The sequence below is a fragment of the Nicotiana tomentosiformis genome, chromosome 12, assembly GCF_000390325.3.
Source record: "Nicotiana tomentosiformis chromosome 12, ASM39032v3, whole genome shotgun sequence".
In the NCBI taxonomy this organism is placed as follows: domain Eukaryota; kingdom Viridiplantae; phylum Streptophyta; class Magnoliopsida; order Solanales; family Solanaceae; genus Nicotiana; species Nicotiana tomentosiformis.
In genome coordinates this window covers 133286428-133309237 of record NC_090823.1, presented here as the reverse complement: position 1 = coordinate 133309237, position 22810 = coordinate 133286428, and the positions used below count along the sequence as shown (strand labels likewise).

At 37.7% G+C, this 22810-nt stretch overlaps 2 protein-coding genes across 2 annotated transcripts; one reads left to right on the top strand and one right to left on the bottom strand.

The window, feature by feature from the left end:
* The first annotated feature begins 2872 nt into the window (after window positions 1-2872).
* LOC138903430 (secreted RxLR effector protein 161-like) lies at window positions 2873-3348 on the top strand. The gene is made up of 2 exons (XM_070191401.1): window positions 2873-2947; window positions 3007-3348. Exons 1-2 carry the CDS (start codon window positions 2873-2875, stop codon window positions 3346-3348), a joined length of 417 nt encoding a protein of 138 aa, XP_070047502.1.
* A 10799-nt stretch (window positions 3349-14147) lies between these two features.
* On the bottom strand, window positions 14148-16449 carry LOC104114114 (uncharacterized). The gene is made up of 2 exons (XM_009624483.4): window positions 15684-16449; window positions 14148-15194 (listed from the first exon to the last, which is right to left on the bottom strand). The coding sequence occupies exons 1-2, from the start codon at window positions 16207-16209 to the stop codon at window positions 14707-14709; spliced, it is 1014 nt and encodes a 337-aa protein (XP_009622778.1). The 5' UTR covers window positions 16210-16449; the 3' UTR covers window positions 14148-14706.
* Window positions 16450-22810: the final 6361 nt, after the last annotated feature.

Genomic DNA, 22810 nt, shown 5'->3' with positions numbered 1-22810 from the left:
AATCACTTAAGTGGACCTGGTCCTCTGATGCTATCACTGCCATGTACATCAATAATGGGAGAAACATGCAGGGGATTGGGTTCCAAAGGGAAAAGATTCCCTACAACCCTCATAGCAAGTACGTTACTGTACCTGACAATTGGCTTTGAACTCACTGTGGTAACACTGAGCACTTTAAATAAAACTGTATGGCCAGATTTCAGTCACAGCAGAAAAATAAAATTTTTGTTGAAAAAGTAACTACTGGTAGAGAACCTGGTCCCTCATATAAAAAATGCATAATGCCTGCTTGGACCAGAAGATCCCTCATTCACCCTTTTCCTCATTACAAGGGACCCAGACTCGTTTGGGTTCCTGAGTCTAACTCCTGATTTTCTTGTGCAGGGAACAGTGAAAGGAAGCAACCTACAATGATACATGGATAGTGGCTGCTCAAAGCATATGACTGGAAGTACAAATGATTTTCTTTCACTTAAGGCCCTGCAAGGAGGGAGTGTATCCTTTGGAAATGGCAAGAAAGGATATATTCTGGGAGTTAAAAGGATTGGAAAGTCTCTCTCACACTCAATCGAAAATGTGTACTACGTGAACGGGTTGAAGTATAGCTTGCTAAGTGTTTCCCAGATCTATGACAAGGGAAACAAGGTGGAATTTGTGTCAAAACATATGTACAGTCATAAACCTTGTGACTAGTGAGGTGGTGCTAGTGGCAAGAAAATACAAAAATATCTATGTTGCTGATTTTAAGTCTCTGCAAAATAGTGATCTCAGCTGTCTAAGTGTTGTTGATGATGATGCTGAATTATGGCATAGAAGGATGGGTCATGCAAGCTTCACGTTGCTGAACAAATTGGTCAGGAAAGACCTGGTTCATGGTCTGCCCAAGTCAAGCTTCAAGGATCACAAAGTGTGTGATACATGTGTAAAAGACAAGCAAGTCAGATCCTCATTCAAGCCCAAAAAGGAAGTCAGTACCTCAAGGCCACTTGATCTTCTTCACATGGATCTATGTAGACCTATGAGGGTGCCGAGCAAAGGAGGAAGGAAGTACATCTTTGTGATAGTTGATGACTACTCCAGATTCAATTGGACTTTATTTCTAAGAACCAAGGATGAAACTTTTGAAGTGTTATTTAATTTTGTCAAAAAGATCCAAGTGAAGATGGGTAATAAGGTAGCCTGCATCAGGTCTGATCATGGGACAGAGTTTGACAATGCCAAATTTGATGAGTTCTGTACTGAAAATGGTATCACTCACAACTTCTCAGCTTCAAGAACACCTCAACATAAATAGTGTTGTAGAGAGAAAGAATAGAACTCTTGAAGACATGGCAAGGACAATGTTGATTGACAGTGGGATTGCAAAGAATTTCTGGGGCAGAAGCTGTCAACACTCCTTGCTACTTGGTGAACATGTGCATGATCAGGTTCCTTCTAAACAAGACTCTATATGAACTGTTGAATGGAAGGAAGACCAAGCTGACACATCTAAGGACTTTTGGGTATAAATGCTTTGTTCTTAACAATGGAAAGGAAGCTCTTGGAAAATTCGATGCCAAAAGTAATGAAAGAATCTTTCTGGGATACTCATCTCAAAGCAAAGCTTACAAAGTATACAACAAAAGGACTTAATGTGTTGAGTAAAGTATACATGTGATCTTTGATGAATCCCACCTCTCCTGTGAGAAGGACAGACATGCTAATCAAGATGGAGAACCTTTATCTGTTCCAGGAGAAGTTATTGACATGGAAAATAGAAAAGCAGACATGATGAGTCATGTAAAGGAATCCAGTGAATATGATGCGAGTACACCTCCATCTATTGAAGAGGAACCTGGTCCCCTGATCACATCAACTAAAGCTGAAAATAGAGTTGTTGATGCAGTCCAAGGTACTACACTTGCTGAAGTAAGAAGTGCCCAAGAACCTCAGTTAGACATACCTGGGTCCTCTGCCAATGAGATTCAGGTACCAAATTGGAAGCACAAAAGCTCACATCCTCTTGACAACATAATCACCCCTCTTGACTCAGGAGTTCAAACCAGATCAAAAGCAAGAAACTCACTTGCCTTTTCAGCCTTTCTTTCCAAAATAGAGCCCAAACATATTAAAGAAGTGTTGAAAGATGCAGACTGGATCACAATCATGCAAGAGGAGCTGAATCAATTTGAAAGAAACAAGTTATGGCACCTGGTTCCTCGACCTGCAGATCGAACTATCATAGGTACCAGGTAGGTGTTCAGGAACAAACTTGATGAGTTTGGAAATACAACAAGAAACAAGGCAAGGCTTATAGTTCAAGGCTACAATCAGGAAGAGGGGATTTATTATGATGAAACATTTACTCCAGTTGCTCGAATGGAAGCTATTCGAATTCTTATTGCCTTTGCATCTCATATGGAGTTCAAATTGTTCCAAATAGATGTCAAAAGTTCATTTCTAAATGGCTACCTGAAAGAAGAAGTTAATGTCAAGCAGCCTCCTGGATTTGGGTATCACGAGCATCTTGAGCATATTTTCAAGCTGGACAAGGCATTGTATGGGCTAAAGCAGGCTCCCCGGGCTTGGTATGAAAGGTTATCAAAGTTTCTTCTAGAAAATGGATTTACAAGAGGGAAAATTGACAACACTCTTTTTTTGAAGAAACGAGGGAGGAACCTACTCATTGTTCAGGTATATGTTGATGATATCATTTTTGGAGCCACAACTGACTCTCTTTGTGAAGAGTTTGCAAAACTCATGGGGAGTGAGTTTGAGATGAGTATGATGGGAGAATTAAATTTCTTCCTGGGACTTTAAGTGAAGCAATCTCAAAAGGGAACAATGATAAGTCATCAGAAGTACATCAAGGAGCTGCTAAAAAAGGTTTGACATGGAAACATCAAAAGTTATTGACATTCCTATTGCCACAACTACTCGTCTAGACATGGATGAACCTGGTTCTCCTGTAAATCAGACCATGTATAGAGGGATCATAGGGTCACTCTTGTATCTCACTGCAAGCAGACCAGGCATTGTGTTCAGCATGGGCCTTTGTGCAAAGTTTCAATCCAATCCAATCCAAAGGAATCTCATCTGAAGAGAATATTGAGATATCTCAAAGGAACGCAGGACCTGGTTCTCTACTATCCCTCAGGTGACAATTTTGATCTTATTGGGTATGCTGATGCTGATTATGTAGGATATCTAGTGGACAGGAAAAGCACGTCTGGAATGGCACATTTCCTGGGTTCTTGCCTAATCTCATGGGGTGCAAGGAAGCAAAACTCAGTGGCATTCTCAAATGCAGAAGCAGAATATGTAGCAGCTGCTTCTTGCTGTGCTCAATCGTTGTGCATCAAGAAATAACTGGAAGACTTTGGAGTGTTCTCAGATTGTGTGCCTCTCATACACGGCAATACAAGTGCAATCAATATGGCCAAAAATCCAGTCCAACATAAGAGAACCAAGCACATTGATATGCGTCACCACTTCCTCAGAGACAATGTTGAAAAGGGGCTCGTTTGCATGAAATTCTGAAGCACAGAAGATCAGATTGCAGACATATTTACCAAGGCCTTGAGTAGAGAACATTTTGAAAGAAATCGTCTAGCACTGGGGTTGATAAAACCCAACTGAGAACCTGGTCCCTCGATGATTGGCTATGAAAGAAATGTTCAGGTAAAATTAGCTAAAAGTGTTTTCTGGTAAAGTCTAACTCATCTCTATACCGTTACAGGTAGACACGCATGATGATTACAGAGCAAATAGGCAGTTGATGCAGCACGCACTGGTATAAAGGGCAAAGCTTATAGATGCAAGATTAATCAGGGAACCTGGTTCTCCTGACACAGGTTAGTAGTTTCTCTGTTCTCTCATGCACAATTTTGAACGGTTAAAACAAGTGCCACATCATCAGTGTGTTAGTTTCTTTTCTTTGTGTCTTTTGAACCTAAACGTCTTACCCGTTAGAAATCGACCCGACTCCCAAAATTGCCGCCCTTTCTTAACTGGTCCCTCATCAATCTTAAATACATCCATCACTGTCACAACTCCTCACATCAAACGTTAAAATTTTCCTTCTTCTTTCTCTCCTTCAAACTACCCATTTCTTCTCCTCAACTCATCACTTCTCTCCATGGCTGAAAATCACGAAACTTCAAGTGTTCCAAGTGACACCCCCATTGAGTCCTCAACCATTCAAACACCGATATTAGACTCCTCCCTCAACACCACGACTAGCCAAAACCCTAGGGCAGAGTCACCCCCACACTCTGTCTCCTCTCCTATTCAATCAAGTTCTGGTTCTCACAGGAGTCACAAAATCTCAACTCCTAAAAGATTTGTGGTTACAAGCTCTCCTCCTGCCTCGCCGGAAAAACTGGGTGAAAAGGGTCATGTTGATGAAGAAGAGAATCGAGAAATCTCTAGTATTCCTTTGGATGAAGGCTTATATGTAGATCCAACTGCTGGTTCTGAGAATGCTTTCATTCCCAATCTTGAGCCTACAGGTACAACTTCTTCTTCTGCGGGTTCAATGGAGTTACAAGAGAAAGAAACAATAGAAAACATGCTATCTATAGCTAATGAAGGGGTTGTTATAGAAGGAAGTGCGGATAGGTCTGAGGCTCAGGAGGGAGAGTCTAAGACTGTGGTAGAGGGTAGAGAGCTTGTGCCTGTTGAACAATCGGTGCAGGACAATACTACTGGGGTCCCAAATGAAGGACTTGATCCCTCCTCAGAGGATCCAACTCAGAGGTCCTCTCAAAAGCCCCAGCTCAGTATTGATCCTGCTCCCTCCCCTCATTTTGATGATGAGCCTTTGTCTGTGGTCATGCTTGAGATGGGATCTGATTCTGAAGAAGTAGTTGGGGAAAGTGAAGAGGATTCTGATGATATGCCAATTGCTAGCTTGATTAGGCGTAGACCAATGGTTGCTCAAGAGTCCACTCCTAAGTGACCTACTACAAGGTTGCAAAGGAAAGAGGCTCTTGAGTCTGTGCTTAAGAACAGTCAAGCTAAGTCAAGGAGAAGAAAATTAGTGAAAGATGGGAAAGGTGTGAGAGAGAAGACATTGCCAGTTGTGAATATGGATGATGAAGTAGAAGAGAAACCTGGTTCCTTATCTAGAAAGCGCTCACATAAGCATGGTCTCCCTAAGCCTAAAAGGGGATCTTCTGTGTCTGCTGAAAGTCTGAACAAGTCTGAAGATGATGTCGCTAGTAAAAATGTGGTGAAAGAATCTGGTAATAAGTTGGTAGAAGAGTCTGCTGCCAGGGTGATGGAAGAATTGGGTGAAAATTCTGTGAAGTCTGATGAAAAAGGAAAGAATGTTCGCAAGTCTGCTAAGAGAAAAGTTGATACTGATGAGGAACCTGGTTCCTCAAAGAGGGCCAAAGTTGGTGATCCAAGGAGTGCTGGGAAAGAGAAGTTGAGGAATCAAAAGGTGCTATGGGGCCGTACATTTGCCCCTGACATTTTGGAGGAGGCTGGTATGAGACAGCTGGTTGAAATCTGTGAGTTTTAATAGTGGACACATTTGATCACAAGTGATACTTCAAAGGTGTATGAGGAGGAAGTTCAAAGTTTCTATGCCGACTTACTCAAGGTTGAGGATGATCACGTCTGTGTGCTGGTAAATGGAGTTGATATGGTAATGGACTCTGCCTTGTTGGGGTCTATTCTGGGTGTGCCTACTGAAGGGCTGTCTAGTGTTCAGGGATCTTGTTCTCAAAATTTTAGAAACGCCATCCTGAAGGACAGAGCAGTTCAGTAAGGGGAACGGGTACAGAAGAAGGCCCTCCTTCCAGTGTATCAACTGCTATTTGAGATGGTGAATAAAGTCTTGCTGCCTCTTGCTGAGAGAAGATCTATCACTTCTCATACAGACCTGTTCCTCATGGAAACACTGGACAACTTCACTACCATCAACCTGCCTGGGATCATGATAGAGTACAGGCAGAAAATGGTAGATTTTAAAGATGGTAATCATGGGCTTCCTTATGGGTTCCTTCTTACCAAGGTCTTTGAGTACTTCAAGGTTCCTCTGGGACAAGCTAAAGTGGGCACTAAGAAGCAAACTTTCTCTAAGTCCACACTGGAAGAATGTGAGTGCATTGATAGGGCCGGAAGAGTTGGAAGCACTTATACCATTTCTCAATTGATCAACGCTCAGAACAGTGCTACTGTTGAGATAAGACAGTTAAAATCAAGGAATGCTATTCTTGAGATTCAGTTGAGTCAGCTTTAGGAGGAACCTGGTTCCAGTATCTCTCAAAGTGAAGAGGTTGCCTGTCTGACCAAAGAGAATGCTGAGTTCAAGAAATAGATGGCGGACCTGAAAGAGAAACTGCTCAATGAGCAAATGTCAGAGAATGCTCGAATGGATCTCGTCCTCCAAACCCTTGCCTCTGCCTCTAAGCCCTATCCTTCTAGTGCTCCCTAAACAGTGTCCCCTCAGTGTCAAGTCTTAAGTATTGGTTTCCTATGATTAGTTTTTTTTTTACGTTTGTGGTATTTGTTTTTGTTGTTCTGAATTGTGAATGGTTGTTAGTAACATTGACTCTGCTCCCTGTTTTCAAATCCAAATTGTTAATGGAAGCTTTTCCCTTTTTGATGTATATGCCTTGTCTTTATGCTCTGTTTTTAGTCATGTTGTGTGCACACAAGTGGCTATAAGCCTGTTTCTAATCTTTTTAAAGGGGGAAAAATAATTCAGGAGGAACAGGATGGGAAACAGATTCAGGGGGAATTCAGAAAATGTTGGTTCTTAGGGGGAACATGAATTATAAGTTTGTCATCATCAAAAAGGGGAAAATTGATAGGCTATATGTATATCCCTGTTATGTTTTGATGATCTAACAAACTTACTGTCAAGAACCAAATAAGGAACTTGTTACACATTCTCAAGACCTTACGTTCAAAAGGTTCCAGCTTGATATATGGTTCAACTCTTCAGAGTAAAAGGAACAACAGAAGGAACAGATAGCTACCGTTTCCTGAGAAAACTGCACAAGTCAACTTCCCCAACTGTAAAGTTGCTGCCTGCACATGCTACCGTACAAAAATAGTGCAGCAGTCAACTTTATGGGGAGTGTCTTTTACCTACCTTGCTTACATCATCCTAGTGATGTCACAAATTCATTATTAACATCAAGGAAGGTAAAACAAATCACTTGAACGCTTAGAGAATTTGCTCAAAACACTATGTGTGACTGATCATCAAGAAAATAATTCTCAAGTGCACCAAGAACAAAGAACAATACTGCTACGGACCAGTTCCCCATATTAAGTTATTATATGTCCTTAGTTAAGTTGTAACTTTGTGATAGTTTTTCAATTGTAATTCCTACTTAGCTTGTTTAGAAGCATTCCATAGGATACCCTTTGTAAAGCATAAACCCTTGTGTTTGTGTCTTGGCTAGAGTTAGTCGAGTTGTAAAGTCTTTGTAATAAAGTTATTACAAAGTGGCTTGTAATAGTATGTTACAAGTTAATGAGGGATTAAGAGGTTAATTCCTAAGTTGCATAGATTGTAATCTGAAAGTTGCTCAATAGTGAAGTTGAAATCCTACAAGGGTAGGTCGTGATTTTTAATCCCGTTGAGCTAGAAATTTTCCACGTAAAAACTCTAAGTGTTATTTACTTTATGTTGTGTTCGTGTAATCTGTGGAAACTAATAGAGAAGCTGGTTCTCTATATAGTTTGGTGGACCCTCGAATTCTACCATTTAGGTAATTTGGAGTTTGTTGCCCGAATTCATGAAGATGGCATGGACAATGCGCTTGAAAAATAAAAAGATCGTTCTCAATTCCAGTTTTATAGACCTAAACGCCAAAAAATTAGGAACGGTCATGGCGAATAGATGATTACTGTTCTTTAGATCGTTTCTGATGGCTCCATAAATATTCAGGCGATTCGGAACCCGCTGCCCGAATTCATGAAGATGGCATGGACATTAGCACATAAAAAAATGGAAACTGTACTGAATTCTTGTTTTATGGCCCTAAAATGCTAAAAATAAGGAATAGTTATGGCAAAGAGATGAATATTTTTTATTAGGTAATTTTTTATGGGCCCAAAAATATTTAGGCGATTCAGAGCCCGTCGCCCGAATTCATGAAGATAGTATAGATAATAGCACATGAAAAAATTGAAATCATCTTAGATTCTTATTTTATGACCCTAAAATGCCAAAAAATAAGAAACGATAGGATGATTATTATTATTAGATAATTTTTGATGGGCTCACAAAATTTTAGACGATTCACAGCCCGTCGCCCGAATTCATGAAGATGGCGTGGGCATTAGCACACAAAAAATTAGAAATCATCCTGAATTCCTATTTTGTGGCCCAAAAATGCCAAAAACAAGGAACGTTTATGGTGAAGCTATAAGTATTGTTTATTAGGTTGTTTTCTGATGGGCGCAGAAATTGTTTAGGCGATTTGCAGCCCGTCACTCGAATTCATGAAGATTGTATGGATAATAGCACACAAAAAATTAGAAATCGTTCTAAATTACTGTTATATAGACCTCAAACGCCCAAAAAAAAAGAACGGTCATGGCGAAACGATGATTATTGTTCATTAAGTTATTTCTTATGGGTCCACAAAATTTTAGGAGATTCAGGGTCGGTCGCCCAAATTCATGCAGATGGCATTAACTATAACACACGAAAATCCGAGGATCCTCCTGAATTCCTTTTTTATGGCCCTAAAATGCCAAAACGCTAAATTGGAAATTGTCATGATGGCGTAGATATTAGTACATGAAAAATTAGAAATCGTCTTGAATTCCTATTCTATGGCCCTAAAACGCCAAAAGATAAGTAACAGTCATTGTGAAGCGATGACTATTATTCATTAGGTCATTTCTGATGGGCCCACAAAATTTTAGGTAATTCGAAGCATGTCGCCCAAATTCATGAAGATGACATGGACATTAGCACATGAAAAATTAAAAATCGTCCTAAATTCGGATTTTATAGACCTAAAATTCCAAAAAATAAGGAAAGATCATAGAGAAACGATTATTATTATTCATTAGGTAATTTCTTATGGGACACAAAATTTTAGGTGCTTCGGAGCACGTCGCCCGAATTCATGATGATGGCGTGGATATTAGCACACGAAAAGTTAAAAACCACTGAATTCCTATTTTGTGGCCCTTAAATGCCAAGAAAACGAGGAATAGTCATGCTGAAGCAATGAGTATTGTTCATTAGGTCATTGCTGATGGACCCAGAAAATTTTGGGTAATTCGGAGCCCGTCGTCCAAATTAATGAAGATGACGTGAAAATCATTCTAAATTCCTGTTTTATGATCCTAAAATACCAAAAACAAGAAACAATCATGGCGAAGACATGTCTATTGTACATTACGTCGTTTATAATGGGTCCACAAATGTTTAGGCGATTCGAAACCGTCACCCGAATTCATGAAGATGGCATGGACATTAGCACACGAAAAATTTAAAATCTTCCTCAATTCCTATTTTATGGCCCTAACATGTAAAAAAAATAAGGAATAGTCATGGAAAATCCATAACAATTATTTATTAGATCGTTTCTGATGGGCACACAAAATTTTAGGGGATTCGGAATCCATCGCTCGAATTCATGAAGATGGCGTGGACAGTAGCACACAAAAAATGAAAGTCATGCAGAATTCATGTTTTATGGCCCTAAAATACCAAAAACTGAGCAATAGTCATGGCAAAGCAATGAGTATTATTCATTTGGTCGTTTCTGATGGGCCCATAAATTTTTGCACAGTTCGAAGCCCATAACCTGAATTCATGAAGATGGCATGGACATTAGCACGCGAAAATTGGAAATCATCCTGAATTCCTTTTTTATGGCCTTAAAACGAGAAAAAATGAGGTTCGGTCATGGCGAAACAATGAATATTGCTCATTATGTTGTTTCTAATGGGACCATAAAATTTAAGCGATTTGAAACTCGTCGATCGGGTTCATGAAGATGCCATGCACTAATATCCGAATCTTCCAAAACTTTGTGGGCCCATTAAAAATGATCTAATGAACAATAGCCATCGCTTCGCCATGACCATTTTTCGTTTTTTGGCATTTCACGGTCATAAAATAGGAATTCAAGTCGATTCCCAGATTTTTGTGTGCTATAGCCTACGCCATCTTCATGGGCCCGGGCGACCAGACCTGGATCGCCTAAATTTTGTCGGCCCATAAAAAACGACCTAAGGAACAATAGTCATCGCCTTGTCATGATTGTTTTTCATTTTTTGGTATTTTAGGGCCATAGAACTGGAATTTCGCCCGATTTCCAGATTTTCATGTGCTATAACCCATGCCATCTGCATGGGCCCGGGCGATCGGAACAATAGTCATAGACTCGCCATGATCGTTCCTCATTTTTTATCGTTTTAGGACTATAAAACTGGAATTTCGCCCGATTTCTAGATTTTCGTATGCTATATGCACGGGCCTGGGCGACCGGACCCGGATAGCCTAAAATTTTGCTGGCTCATCAAAAACGACATAAGGGAAAATAGTCATCGCCTCGACATAACCGCTCCTTATTTTTTGGCATTTTAGGGCCATAAAACTGGAATTTTCTCCGATTCGCAGATTTTTGTATGTTATATAGTCCACGCCATCTGCATGGACCCGGACGACCGGACCCGGATTGCTAAAATTTTGCCGGCCATCCAAAACGACCTAAGGAACAAAGTCATCGCTTCGCCATGACCGTTACTCGTTATGTGGTTTCGCCTGATTCCCAGATTTTCGTGTGTTATAGCTCACGCCACCTGCATGGGCCCGTGCGCCAGGACTCGGATCGCCTGAAATTTTGTCGGCCTATAAAAATGACATAAGGAATAATAGTTACCGTCTAGCCATGACCGTTACTCGTTTTTTGGCATTTAAGGGCCACAAAACTGGATTTCGGCTGGATTCCTAGATCTTCGTGTCTAGCCCACGCCTCCTGCATGGGCTCGGGCGTCAGGACCCGGATCGCCTAAAATTTAACCGACCTATCAAAAACGACCTAAGAAAAAATAGTCACCACCTCGCCATGATCGTTACACATTTTTTGGCATTTTAGGGCCATAAAACTGAAATTCCGCGTGATTATCAGATTTTCATGTGCTATAGCCCACGCCTCCTGCATGGGCCCAACATCGGACCCGGGTCGCCTAAATTTTGCCTCCCTATCAAAAACGACCTAAGGAACAATACTCACCGTCTTGTCATGACCGTTACTCGTATTTTTGCATTTTATGGCCATAAAACTAGAATTCTGCCGATTCTCAGATTTTCGTGTGCTATAGCCTACGCCTTCTGCATAGGCCCGAGTGCCCGGACCCGGATCGCCTAAAATTTTGTCGGTCCATCAAAAACGACCTAATGAATAATAGTCATCGCCTCACCATGACCGTTACTCGTTTTTCGACATTTTAGGGCCATAATACTGGAATTCCGCCCATGTGCTATAGCCCACACCATTTGTATGGGCTCAAGAAATCAGACACGGATCGTCTAAAATTTTGCTGACCTATGAAAAATGACCTAAAGAACAATAGTCATTGTCTCACCATGACCGTTCCTCAGTTTTTAGCGTTTTTGGGTCATAAATTAAAATTTCGCCTGATTGCCAGATTTTCGTGTGCTATAGCTCAAGCCCATCTGCATGGATCGGGGCGACCGGACCCGGATCGCCTAAAATTTTGCTGGATCATCGAAAATGACCTAAGGAACAATAGTCATTGCCTCGCCATGACCATCCCTCGTTTTTTGGCGGTTTGGGGCCATAAAACTGGAATTTCGCCTGATTCCCAGATTTTCGTATTTTATAACCCACACCATCTGTATGGGCCCAGTCGACCGGAGCCGGATGGCCTAAAATTTTGTCAGCCCATCAAAAACGACCTAATGAACAATAGTCATTGATTTGTCATGAGCATTTCTCATTTTTTGGCATTTTAGGGCCATAAAATAAGAATTCAGGACGATTCTCAAATTTTCATGTGATATAGTCCACACCATCTGCATGAATTCAGGCGACCGGCTCCCAATCTCTTAAAATTTTGCGGGCCCATAAAAATAATTTAATGAACAATAATCATTGCTTCGCCATGACCGTTCCTCATTTTTTGGCGTTTTAGAGCCATAAAACAAGAATTCGGGACAATTTTAAATTTTTCATGTGCTAATATCCATGCCATCTTCATGAATTTAGGTGACGGGCTCTGAATTCCTAAAACTTTGTGGACCCATTAGAAATGATCTAACGAACAATAGTTATGGCTTCGCCATGACCAAACCTCATTTTTTAGCATTTTAGAGCCATAAAACAAGAATTCATGATGATTTTCAATTTTTCGTGTGCTAATGTCTACGCCGTTTTCATAAATTCGCGCGACGGGCTCCGAATCGCTTAAAATTTTATGGGCCTTTTTTGGATTTTTTATGGCGTTTCAGGGTCATGCAACACGAATTTGTGATTACATCCATTTTTTTTATATGTATTAGTACATGTTAATTTTGTAGAATTATTTTGGTTGACTCCGATTAGACCGAAATTTTGTAGGTTCATAGCAAATGGTCTAGTAATCAATACTCATTATTTTGCCATGACTAACGTTATTTTTTTGCATTTCGGGTTTATTTTATCGCGTTTCCGGGTCTTGCAACACGAATTTGTGATAATATGCACTTTTTCGTGTGTATTAGTACAAGTTGATTCTGTAGAATTTTTTGATGGACTTTAATTGGCATGACATTTTGTAGGACCATAAGAAACGACCTAGTGACCAATATTTATTATTTTGCCATGACTTTCGGGTTCATTTATGGTATTTTTGGGTCATGTAATACGAATTTATGATTATATTAATTTTTTCGTGTATATTTGTACATGCCGATTTTGTAAAAAAAATTGACAGACTTCAATAGGCTTGAAATTTTGTAGGTCTATAGAAAACGGCCTAGTGACGAATACTTATTGCTTCGCCATGACTTTCGGTTTCAGTTTATGGCGTTTCGGGGCAACATGAATTTGTAATTATATCCACTTTTTCGTATGTATTAATACATGTTGATTCTGTAGAATTTTGTTTACGGGATCTGATTGGCCTGAAATTTTATAGGACCATAGAAAATAGCCTAGTGACCAATACTTATTGCTTTGCCATGACTTCTGAGTTGATTTTATGGTCTTTCAGGGTCATGCAACATGAATTTGTGATTATATATATTTTTCGTATGTATTAGCACATGTTGATTTTGTAGAATACTTTTGACGGATTCAGATTGGCTTAAAATTTCGTACGTCCATAGAAAATGGCCTAGTGACCGATACTCATTACTTTGCCATGATTTTGGGGTTCATTTTTATGGCGTTTCGTGGTCATTCAACACGAATATGCTGATTTTGTAATATTTTTTATACAGACTCCAATTGACCTGAATTCTTTTAGGTCCACAGGAAATGACGTGGGGATCAATACTCATGGCTTTTGAGTTTATTTTTTGGTATTTTAGAATCATACAAGATGAATTTATCATTATATCTACTTTTTCGTGTGTATTAATTAAGCTAGAGTTTTGGGATCATATGCCCAGTGGATTTAGACCTTTTTGCATATGTCTCCATCTACCAAACATGTGATAGTATTTTGACTTGGAGCTTGAGACTCTAAAATGAATCTCAATCCCCCTTTTGTTTAACAATGATTAGTTGTCTCCGCCAATCTTTGCACGTGAAATAGCTAGACGATACTCTTATTAGCAACTTGTTTCTTGTGGATCTCTTTGGCTTTTATCTTTTAGATTTTGGCCATCTAAAAAGGATATGCATATAAATTAGTGAGACTCCTGGATGGAGACAACTAGAGATAAAATGCTTAATAATCAATAAAGTGAGGAATTAGACTATCTTAATATCAGACATCTAAAACAAAAATTATGGAAGATTATTATTTTATAATTAATAAAGTGAGTGAAAATACTAAGTTTAAATCTTGAAAGGTACGACAATACGCTAGGTAATTTCTTTTCATCATCCACTATTATTGTAAAAGATTAGTTCCATATCCACTATCAAAAATATATTGATTGTAATTTTGTACAGACAAGTCCTATAACTAATGTTGAAGCCATGCATAAAGTCAGGGATGCTCCATCATTCTCAATCAAAATCCAGCAAATTTCTATTAGAAAATACTTACAATTGTTTCCACTCATAATAAGAATCACAAAGAAATAAATAAATAATAATATTAACTCCTTTTCATTTGGGAATTTCTCCCTTCAAAACTACAAAAGCCTTGCATCCAACAACAAGAAAAATCTCCAACAAAAGCAAATCAATTGACAGCAAAATCATCAGGACTCAACATCAACCTTACAACAGGACAAAAAAAGAGAGTTCTAATAACAAAGAAATTAGTTAATATAACCTGATAAACAAACAGAGTTTCTGGACAAGAATAATGCAAATTTGTGTAATAGTATCAGTAGCTACTTAGTGAAAATCTATGTTACTCGGACTTTTCGAAAATGTCGCTGTATGCGTATCGGATCCTGCAAAAATAGTGTATTTCTTGAGGCTTCGACATAGATATGACAGCATTTTGGAAAGTTCGCACAACATTGGATGTGCTCCGGATCCTGTAAAGCATGGATGTGACAGCATTTTCGAGAGTCCGCACGACATAGGTGAAAATTAAATTAAGCAAGTCTCTCTAGCTGCTCACAGTCAACAAAGAAGGAATTGCAGCCAAATTAGGAGTAGCATTCTTATTATTTGAGTCTTCTCTTTTTCCACTTGATGATGTTTTACTAAAAGCTCTCATTGGACTTGCTAATGCCCAACCCCAATTCTTACTTCTTCCATTAGCAATATTATGAGATTTTCCATGCAAATTTTCTTCAGAAGAAACCAAATAAGATAATATGCCTCCACAATTGACTCTTTCTTTATGATTAACAGAGGAAAATCTTGGCTTTCCTTCTCTTTGTGATTCAATTCTTTTTAAAGTACAATCCCCAAAACCAGTTGAGATTTTCTCAAATAAATCACCAGAAAAACTTCTGCTTCCACAACCAACAGATCTGGATCTTGCTACCTTTCTGTCAAATGTTGACTCATTAGGACTCTCATTTTCCTCAACTGCTACAATTTCTTCCTTCTTTTTCTCCCTTGATTTTATGAATCCGTTTTGAGATGATCCTGTTGAAAAACATAATTAAGTAAATAAAAATGGATCACTCGTAATATATTTAATATTTAGATGAGATCAACACACAGTTCAATATGATAACTAAAACAGATAAAAGTACTAGGTCAAGTCTAACCGTCATTGGCTCATGACAAAGAAATCAAACCACTCGTGAGCAGCAGCATGTTGAAGATTATACACTGATATACACATATTTTATGTGAATTTTAATTATTCAAAATATATAAACATCTCAAACATTTCAACAACTTTCGATAAAATGGTCACACATTTCAACATAGTGTCATAGCATACAGACACACGAGATGGCCTGGATTCAAGTCTCACCGCTATAATTTTATAAAAAAGAAATTTTCACATGCTCGGCCATGAAAAAGAATCAACTCCAATGGTAAGATATACACAAGTAAATAAAAATTTACTGTCTCTAACATTTTTAATAGATAAGATAGTTTTTAAAGAGGATTAAGTTTCTTTACCTGTGGAAGAATAATGCTTTGAGGATGAGTAATGAAGAAATGACCAAAATCCTTTTCTCTGAATACCATAATCTTCAGCTTCCAAGAAATGCAAATGATTTCTAGGAGTTGTAGTAGACTTACTTCTCTTAATAAAAACAATACCAGAATCTGAACCAGAACTTGCCATATTACTACTATTCTTCTTCTTCTGACTCAACAAAAATTGCATTCTTGATTTCCTTATGTTATTCTCATATGGATGATAGTTAGTATTACAATCAGTGGTGTTTTTGTTATTTGTTGGGATTTGTAAAGCTGAAGTTGTAGTGGAAGTGGTGCCAAAATCAGATCTAAGAGAAGGAGTAGAAACAGAAGAAGTAGAAGAAGGGAAAATGGTAGAGGAAAAAGAAGAAGAAACTAGTTTTCCTAGTTTTTCTTGAAGGCAAAATGCACAGATTCCACCTGGTGAACTGTTTTTATAAGGATGGTTTATACATTGTATATTTCCTTCACTTGTATCTTCTTGAACCCCTTCCATTACCATTTTTCCAGACCAAAAAATGAAGGGAAAAAAACACACTTGTTATATGCTTTAATTTCTAGCTTATATTTTGTTTGAGGAATGTGATGTTGAGGACCACTACTAGAGTTTATGTTAAATGGTTTGAGAAAATGAGAAGGATTTAAGATAGTGTAAGAAGAAAAGATGGAGAGAAAATGGAGAAGCAGTAAGCTTTGCAAATGGTCAAAGGGCAAAGGTGGTGTAAAGTGAGTGCAAAAAAATTAGAGAGTTTGTGGTATTGAAGTAAGGAGAAATTTGTTGTCCCTAGGAGCACGTGGAAACCTGACTAAGCTATACGTTGTGTAATTTAAAAATGCCTTTTTTTTTAATAGGTATTCCATGGTTATTGGTGTGACTAATCTGAATTTGTACCGTGTAAAGTTCATTAAAAAGAAATATTCTTTAACCTGTAGGGGTGATCGAGTTGGTTGAGCAGGAGGGAAGCGCAAGTTCAAACCCCCTTGCATGCTTTTTCGGTTGAACTCGTCGTACGCGACTTGTCTAGTACGGTTTACCTCTTCAATATGATTTTCGATATTGCACTGGAGCGGGACTTACCCATAACGTACTGGAGTGATAGCGGTTGTCGATTTCCTAATTTACACACACACAAAAAAAATGCTTCATATCAGGAATTTTTCAATTTTTTTACGACATGAAACTGTGATCTATAAATTCTAATTAATGATAGAATATCTCATTAATCTCATCACATTTTTTATAATACATATACATATTTTGTGTAATTATAATTTCAATATAGATGCATATATATGCTGTATAGAGAAAGAGAGACAGTATATTATACTTAATGGCCACACTTGTGCACCTCTTCTGATTTATCTCTACACACTATATTGTAAACTAGTATTAAATTAATCCAGTTTTATGAATAATAAGTATTACTAATACATATTTTTTTCTTCTCGAGATTCAAAAGAATACATTTCTTACAAGAATGTTCAATTTCTAGTTTTAAAATGCAAACTTCAACTTACATAGTACTTCTTAAGTTTTTTAAGTTTTAGGAAGGACATGACCTATGTTTATAATTTCAAAAGTTGGCTAAGTTAACACTTGAGAAGCTCAATATGGTTATCTTTTAAAAAAATATAAAATTATAACAAATTTTCAAATTAACCAGGTTAGAGCAAATCATAGCTATTGCTCAGAAATCACAAAGTTAACCAGGATTAAAGCAATAGCTATTAAGCTACACAAAGATAGAGAGAGAAAAGCATAACTAACCAATAAATTTATTTGCACAGATTTGTGTGCAGACCTACTTGTTTATCTGTGAAACTGCAGCCAGCAATGCAAGATTGAAAAAACAAAAGAATCTTTTACCAGAAAGTATTCGTCCAAATGTCCAAATTCCATAGAGACACAGCTGCATGCGGAGTTGCGGACTTACCATACCCCTCAACTTTGAAAAAAATCGGAGAGCCTTGGCGTAACTGGTAAGTTATTTTCATGTGATCGTGAGGTCACGGGGTAAGCCGTTGAAACAGCCTCTAATAGAAATGCAAGGGTAAGGCTGTGTACAATAGATAAAAGCCGAGAGCCTTGTCGTAACTCGTAAAGTTATTTTCATGTGACCGGGAGGTGACAGGGTCAAGCCGTGGAAACAGCCTCTTACATAAATGCAAAGGTAAGGCTCTGTGGATTAGATGAAGGCCGGGAGCCTTAGCGTAACTGGTAAAGTTATTTTTTCGTGACCGAGAGGTCACGAGTTCAAGCCGTATAAACAGCCTTTTGCAGAAATGTAAAGGTAAAGCTGCATATAATAGACCCTTGTAGTCCGATACCTTCCCCAGACTCCGCGCATAACGAGAGTTTAGTGCACCGGGCTACCTTTTTTATGTATATATAAATAACAAGTATATATTTTGATTGAGATTTTAAAAATTAAATCTTAGACAACTGCATTGTTCAATTAAGGGGGCACAACTTGATTTTTAATGCGCTCCTTGGGTTGGATCCGACTTTAGTATTTGCACAAATTTTGATTGTATAGTGTTGTCTCCGCCAATTTCACAAGTATAGAAGAGACCTGACAAAGGGATATAGCAGTGAGTAGAGCATATATGTTCATATTTTTCTCTGCAATATAATACCTACACTTTTCGTTAAGCCATATTAAAAAATATACTGTTCGAAATTGTTTAATTAATCTTCCATTTTATTTATAGTCCTTTCATATTCTTTCTATTAGTAAATTATTTTATATTTGTCCTTATTATTAATGAAATTCTACTGCATTTTTCGGGGTATAGCTCTTTTGAGTATCGAAAACAAAAACAAGACTTGTTTTTCGAGCGACGAAATAATATTAGACAATAGCCTAATAGAAGGCAAAAGTTTTTAATTTCAAATAGTGAAAAGGCAAATTTAAGCCTATATATGTAGTGACACTAGAAAGTGGCTAGTGTCTGCTATATATAGGGCAGGAGGAAGAGATGAAAGAGTTTGAACTTTGGAAATACGTGGTTTAAAGTACCTAATATTTTCTTTAAATATGAAGATTGATTTCTTAAGTTTTCAGACAAAATAAAAGTAATACGTATAACTTATAATTGTTAGGATTAAAATTGTTAATATTTGAAAAAATCTAGTTCAAGAAAAAACTATGTGATTCCATAAATAGCAATAGCATAAAAATATTGGTGAGAGCATATAATAACACTATGAAACCATAGGATCCCTTAATTATTTTTATTAATTGTAAATATTGTATACGTCTAAGACGACATATCCAACGTCTAGCGTTTTAGTTTACTATATGGTGTAATATGGCCATTAATTTGGCTTCTTCTTAAGTGGGGGCCAAATTTTTATGTCATTTGCCATGGCATAATATTCACTATAACAAAATTTGTGGATTATGACATTTGCCATGACATAATATCTACTATTAGGCCAAAGATTTCTTGCTATAAATAGAGGAGCTCCTCCTCATTTGTAAACACACCAATTCAAGAGCATTTTACTCTTGTCTTTCTTTCTCCTCCTTTATTATAGAGTATTTTTGTAAGTGAGTGAGTGTTGGGAAACACTTGTGTGAACCCTTTCTTTAGAGTGATCTTGTGAGGTAATTCTCTTGGGGTATTTGAAAATTAGAGTATTTACTCTAATTTTGTACTCTCTTTTGTACTCTTGTTGGTATAGTAAAATTGCTCCTCTCCGCTTGTGGACATAGGTCACCTTGACCGAACCACGTTAAATTTGTGTCTTCTTTATCTTCTTTAATTGTCGTTATTATCAACTTGCAGTATCTTTGTTATTGTCATTATAACATTCTTTGGCTAAAATTTGCACTACCGGTTTCCCGATCCTAACAAATTGGTATGAGAGTCAGATCTAACTGGGTTAGTTTAAATAGCCAAAATGACTCTAACAAAGTCTTATGTTGAGAAATTTGACCGAAGTGCAAACTTCGAAATGTGGAAATAAAAAATGGAAGCTATCCTAATTCAGGATGGCTTAGATTTGGCACTACAAGAAAAAAAGAAGATGTCGGATAAAATGACGGACGAGGAGTTTGACGTCATAGATAAAAAAGCAAAAGCAGGTATTATTTTAAATCTTTCAAATGAGGTTTTGCGTGAAGTTGCAGCAGAAAGCTCAGCCAAAGGCATATGAGAAAAGCTTAAAACCCTATATATGAAAAGAACAGTAGAAAACAGGCTTTACCTAAAGCAAAAACTCTACAATTTTCGTATGGCTGAAGGTACCTCTGTATTTACACATCTTGATACTTTTGATTCTCTTCTTATGGATTTAAGTACCATAGATGTTGAATAATACACGTATAAATCATACTGACCAAAGAAGTAACCCCGAAGCAAATGGAGCGCACCAACACCTTCCGCTGAGTTGATAGCCTATTTGGAGGACTCTCGACCTGTCTATCGGGACCTGCGAGCATGAAACACAGCGTTCCCAGGCAAAGGGACGTCAGTATAAATAAAGTACCGAGTATGTAAGGCATGACACTAGTATATAAAAGACTTGAAAGAAACATAGAGTAAAGAACTCAACCTGAAATTCTGAATAGCTTTGTGAATCATAAAAATTTATAATGTCATTCATATGTGTATAAATACCATACCATGCATAGGTATATATGTACATAATATCATCAAGCCTCTGAAGGCATCCCATCATATCATCTCAGCCACTGTGGGCAAAATCATCAACGTATACCAGCTGATCAGGTGGTGGTGCGTATATAACGCCATAACCTCTTCCCACATCTTATATATATATAATATACGCGTATATAACGCATTCTGGTCATGGGTCAATGTACATGTATAAATGCATGAAATGCATAAGAAATACATTAATAAAATTTCTCGAATATCATAAAATCAATATGTCTTTCGGACAAACTTTATCAAATACGTATTTTTCTGAGACCCATGAACAGAGAATATAATAATAATTCACATGGGGAATCAAGAATATCGATATCCCTAGTATTTCTATGAATAGAGTCATTTATGAAAGTTGCATATTTGCTCGTTTCGTTTGTATCGTACGGGTCATGCCAAAAGGAAAGGAGGGATAGCCTTAACATACCTTAACTCTGTTGAGTCCTTAATACCTTCCAAAAAATTCTTCAAACAACTCAATCCAATCTACCACATCATAAGGAGATTTAAAGTCAGTGTTGAGTAAAGGCTAAGTCCTCAACTTAAGCTAGTAGCTCGTTTACTTAAATTTGGACAGCATCTCCCCTGTAACTAGGCCCTCCTCCTCCAATACCATATACCAACAACAACAACAAGAAAATAAAAATAACATGTAGGCATCATTTTCCAACCTTATCTCCATCACAATATACCACAAAACTGCCCACTCACCATACTCACTTCATACATAAAACGACAACCAAAGTAGTGTCAAACAACTTTAAAAAATATAACGATGAACAACCAGCCCACTATTCTATCATTATGTGGTATTTCTCCAAACTATTTGTCCTCCAAAACTCTAATAAACAGTAAAAAAAAATAGACAGCCCAAAGGCAACACGAAACAGCCCACAAAACAGTCCACTACAAGTCAAATAACTCGAACTCACGATTTCCGATCACCGTCCCGTGAGTTCTAACTATTAGGAAACGAATTTATGAACTTTTCTTGATATTTTAAAGCTTAAATATGGAAATTAAGAATTTTTATTAACTATTAAATACATTCCAAAACTCAAACTACAAAGAAAAAGAGATACGATATAGCGATACTTATCTCGTAAGGATCGTTTTAATGTTGTCGCTTCTTGATTTCGTGTTCGAGATGATAGTCTTGTTTGAAGCACTATTAGAGAGCTCAAGCACCATTTTTATGGAGTTCTCTGGTCAAATGCTATGTAAAAATGAAGAGAGAGAGAGAGAGAGAGAGAGAGAGAGAGAGAGAGAGAGACGAGTTAACAAAATATATATCAACTTTTGAAAAGTCAAAAGGTGCTAGCTTGGCACTCTCTGATTCGCCCATCTTCCGACGCTTATATCTTTTTATCTGGATATCGTATGAATAAACGGTTAAGAGAGTTGGAAACTACATTCCAAGACCTTCAATTTCGTATATAATATGTCCCAAAAGACCTCATATAACCTACAAAATATATTTCTCAAAAAGCTCTGTTACAGGGCAAATCCTTAGTTGGTTTTTCCGCAACTTTAATCCGATTTTTTCCAAACTTTATATGTTTTATCCAAACATCATATATAGTCATATTATGAATTTAAACTCATTTAAATCATGATTAACAAGTCTCATATTCATTATACGTCACCTTGGGACGCACAGGGTGTAACAATCTTTCCCCTTAGAAACATTCGTCCTCGAATGTTAAACTCCCAGATATTTATAGAAATGTTTGGCAGAGTCTCCTCTGTAATGGTTCTACTATCAACCTGTCAGATAGAAAACCCAACAATACAAAGCCACACAGGGCCACAATCAGCAATAACACCAATGGTCTCACACGACCAATGCCATTAACTAACATAAGAATCAAGTACCATATACGTACCTAAGGTTGTGATGTCTCAATCCGATCCTCTTCCGGAAGCAGAAAAAAGTAAGGATACCTAGGCTTCATGTCTTCTTCAGCTTCCCAAGGCATCTCCTCCACATTATTATTAATCCAAAGTACTTTAATCGAAGCTACATCCTTAGTTCTTAATCTCCAAATTTGTCTATCTAGTATAGCAATGGGAGCTTCCTCATATGATAATTGCTCTGTAACCTGAACATCGTCAACTGGAATGACTTTAGAGGGATCTCCAATATGCCAACGGAGCATAGACACATGAAAGGCTGGATGTACATACTCCAATTTGGAAGGCAAGTCTAACTCATATGCTACCTGGCCTACTCGGCGTATGATCTTATAAGGTACAATGTACCGAGGGCTAAGCTTTACTTTCTTACCGAATCTCATAATGCCTTTCATCGGTGATACCTTTAGGAATACCCAGTCATCTACCTGAAACTCCAAGTCTCGTCGTCGATTATCTAGATATGACTTCTGGCGACTCTGAGCTGCTAATAGCCTTTCACGTATAAGCTT